The following is a 2,990-nucleotide window of genomic DNA, read 5'->3' as shown; positions in this document are numbered from 1 at the left end:
AAAAACGTTTTGCCTGTCCGCACCCGTATGTATATAATATGAAGCGGAACCTATTTCTCTCACAAAACTCACCCGAGCCACATTAAAGAAGACGCAACCTCACGCTCTGCCGTAATTCGCGAAGCGTTTGCGTCAGTTAAATGCTGTTGCGCTCAGGCGCTGTTCTCTGCTTACGCTGTTAGCGTACCGCCCGCTGTTCTCCACGGAGCCTTTTATAATAAGGTTTGGTGAGGTTTTGTTTTGCTTTGGGTTCGAGTGAGTGTTTTGTGTAGGTAGTACAACTTACATCGAGTGACTTACGGTAATAAATAATGTTTCTGTGTTTGCAGTGAATTGTGTCGGTACCATGGTACAGTCAGATGGTAATACCACGGTACTGTGAGATATAGCATGATACTGAGTGATTACTATGTGCTATGGTATTTGCACAAGGTACTTTACTGAATATAATGGTAGTACCATTGTGCATTTCTAAAAACTACGGCAACACCATAGTTTCATATAGCCCTAGTTTCATGTCCTGAACTGAGCCAAATACAGGCAAACATACCGCTTCCTTTTGAATGCATTGGTTGTCAGGCATTAAAAGCCCAGCTGAAGCACTGAAGCTGAAGCTCTGCTGTGGTGTTTCCAGCAGCTGCTGCAGTCATGGCCACACGCAGGATCACACAGGAGACCTTTGATGCAGTGGTCAGAGAAAACACCGAGGAGTTTGACATGGAGGAGAGCGAAGCTCTGAAGGAGGCCATAGAGCAGTTTGAGTCTCAGGGTGAGTTATTAAAAAATAATAATGAAAAATCCTTTGGCTTACTTTCATGTATCTGCTTAATTATTTTAATTATTTTGTGCATCCTCAGTGAATATACACATATGTATGTTTATTAATTATAATAATAAGATTTTTTATTTTAAGATTTATCTAATATATTTTTTTTACAAAATTACTGTTTGTTTTTTATCAAATAGATGCAGCTTTAAGTGAGCATAAGACATTCTGTCAGAAACATTCAAAAATATTAATTATTCTAAACCTTTGACAGAAATAAATAAATTAATAGTCGTATTCATGCACACGTAAATGCTTAAATATTATACAACTAATGTCTTATTTCAGGGACATTGATTGTATAATTTTTAATTAAATAACAGAATAAATAAATAAAAAAAGTGATATCAATGCTAAATATAAATGCTTAAATGGGTCATTAATTGTATAATATTTACATAAATAACAGAATAAATGAAGAAACAAATAAAGAAAGATATAGTTAAACCCATGCACATGTGTTTTAATCGTATTTTTATTATAATTATAACTTTTTTTTTTTACAATGTCACTGTTTTACTATATTTTTGATTGAATAAATGCAGACTTAGTGAGAGCAAAAGAGACTTATTTCAAAAAATCTCTTCCAAACTTTTGACCTTTGCATTCATAATAAATGTACACATTAGAATATGTTATACAGTATTGGTTTGTAGATATAGATGTATGTGGTGATGTGATAATGAAGTGGTTTGATTTGTCCTCACAGGTGTGGATCTCAGCTATATTGTTAAAGCAGTGCCCAAAGTCTGTTCTGAAGAAAACACCGAGGATCAAACCCACAAGGTTCTTCAGGTATGTCTTCACACACGATGTTTTGCTGCAGAACTGTGAGACTGGTAGGTTTTGTGTTTAACATGTTATCGGTGGTATATTTCCAGGCTTTAGAGTCTCTCAAAGCTGCAGTGGCTTCATCGTCCGCATCTGTTCTGGAGGATCTGAGGGTCTTCACCCAGCAGTGCTCTCTCGGCTTCGCACAGCGATACCTGGCCGCTCAAAAAGAGGCGTATCCCACGATCCTCGCCTGCTGCCAGAGAGCCGCTGGAGAGAAGGAGGCCCTTTCCGTCGCTCTCGCCGCGCTCTCGGCGCTAACAGACGGCCAGCCGGATCTCCTGGACGTGGAAGGGCGAGAGTTTTTGATCGGTGCTTTAACCGCGCACCAGACAGACGCCGCTCTCAGCTGTGTGTGTTTCCGCGTCGTGCGACACTGCTGTCTGAAGCACGAGAACAACCGGCAGGGTCTGGTGAAGTCAGGCGTGCTGCCGCTGCTCACCGCCAGCATCACACGCCACATCGAGCACCCCGAGGTTGTGAGGGAGGCCTGTGTCGCGCTGAGGGTCATGACCTTTGACGATGACGTGCGTGTGCCCTTTGGACACGCCCACGAACACGCCAAGATGATCGCGCTAGAGCACAACGGGCTGAAAGTCATCGTTGAAGCTGCTAAAGGTGAGCCGAGTTTCCACTGGCCATGCAACAATAAATAAATGTACTGAGGAATAATATCTGCATATTTTATAATATCTGCATATATTACACAGCCCTGCATGTTAATAAAAAAATTCAGATGAATTGCAAAAAATAAGGCATAATATTATCTAATTTGATGAAGCTGAGTTACAAAAATATCAAAAAAATTTTTTTCACAAAATAAGGTTTTTCAAATTTTATATATATATATATATTAAACCTGATGTATATATATTTTTGTCCATCACTGTGTGTGTGTGTATATATATATAATATATATATATATATATATATATATATTATATATAGAAAAATATTTTATATGACATAACATGTGAAACTACTGGACACTGCTGTGATGCCATGTCATCCAGCACATACCAAAATTAATTGGAAGAGTACAGTACGCACAATGATTGGACAACATGAAAGTCCCATGAGTGCTGAGCTTTTGTCAAACTCACCATGTCTTTGATAGTGAGTCTACAGCTGTAGCACAAGAGTGTCTTCAAGTCCTGATGTGAAGGCAACCTGAAATACAATTCAGAAAAACGTAAAAAGAGGCAAATCAAATCTTATAGCATCAAATGCATTCCAACTGCTGACTTACCTTAAACTAAAACTTCAAAAAGAATAAAAAAATGTGAGGTGGAATGTATCTGTTTGAGGAGCAGCAGCCTCCGGTCCCACACCC

The 2,990-nt window shown here is 39.0% G+C and overlaps 1 protein-coding gene across 1 annotated transcript in view; it reads left to right on the top strand.

Annotated features, from left to right (window-relative positions):
• The first annotated feature begins 58 nt into the window (after positions 1–58).
• The window catches only part of LOC107724974 (armadillo repeat-containing protein 6-like), a 5,528-nt gene continuing 2,596 nt past the window's right edge, over positions 59–2,990 (top strand). The window contains exons 1-5 of the mRNA XM_016534080.1: positions 59–222; positions 330–362; positions 635–769; positions 1,536–1,621; positions 1,708–2,275. Coding sequence (XP_016389566.1) covers positions 347–362; positions 635–769; positions 1,536–1,621; positions 1,708–2,275 — 805 coding nt within the window. The 5' untranslated portion in view covers positions 59–222; positions 330–346. The remainder of the gene's footprint in view (positions 223–329; positions 363–634; positions 770–1,535; positions 1,622–1,707; positions 2,276–2,990) is intronic.

The sequence above is a fragment of the Sinocyclocheilus rhinocerous genome, unplaced genomic scaffold, assembly GCF_001515625.1.
Source record: "Sinocyclocheilus rhinocerous isolate Xijiao unplaced genomic scaffold, SAMN03320098_v1.1 scaffold2019, whole genome shotgun sequence".
Taxonomy (NCBI): Eukaryota; Metazoa; Chordata; class Actinopteri; order Cypriniformes; family Cyprinidae; genus Sinocyclocheilus; species Sinocyclocheilus rhinocerous.
Note: the sequence above shows the minus strand (reverse complement) of the source record. Positions and strands in the feature narration are given on the sequence as shown.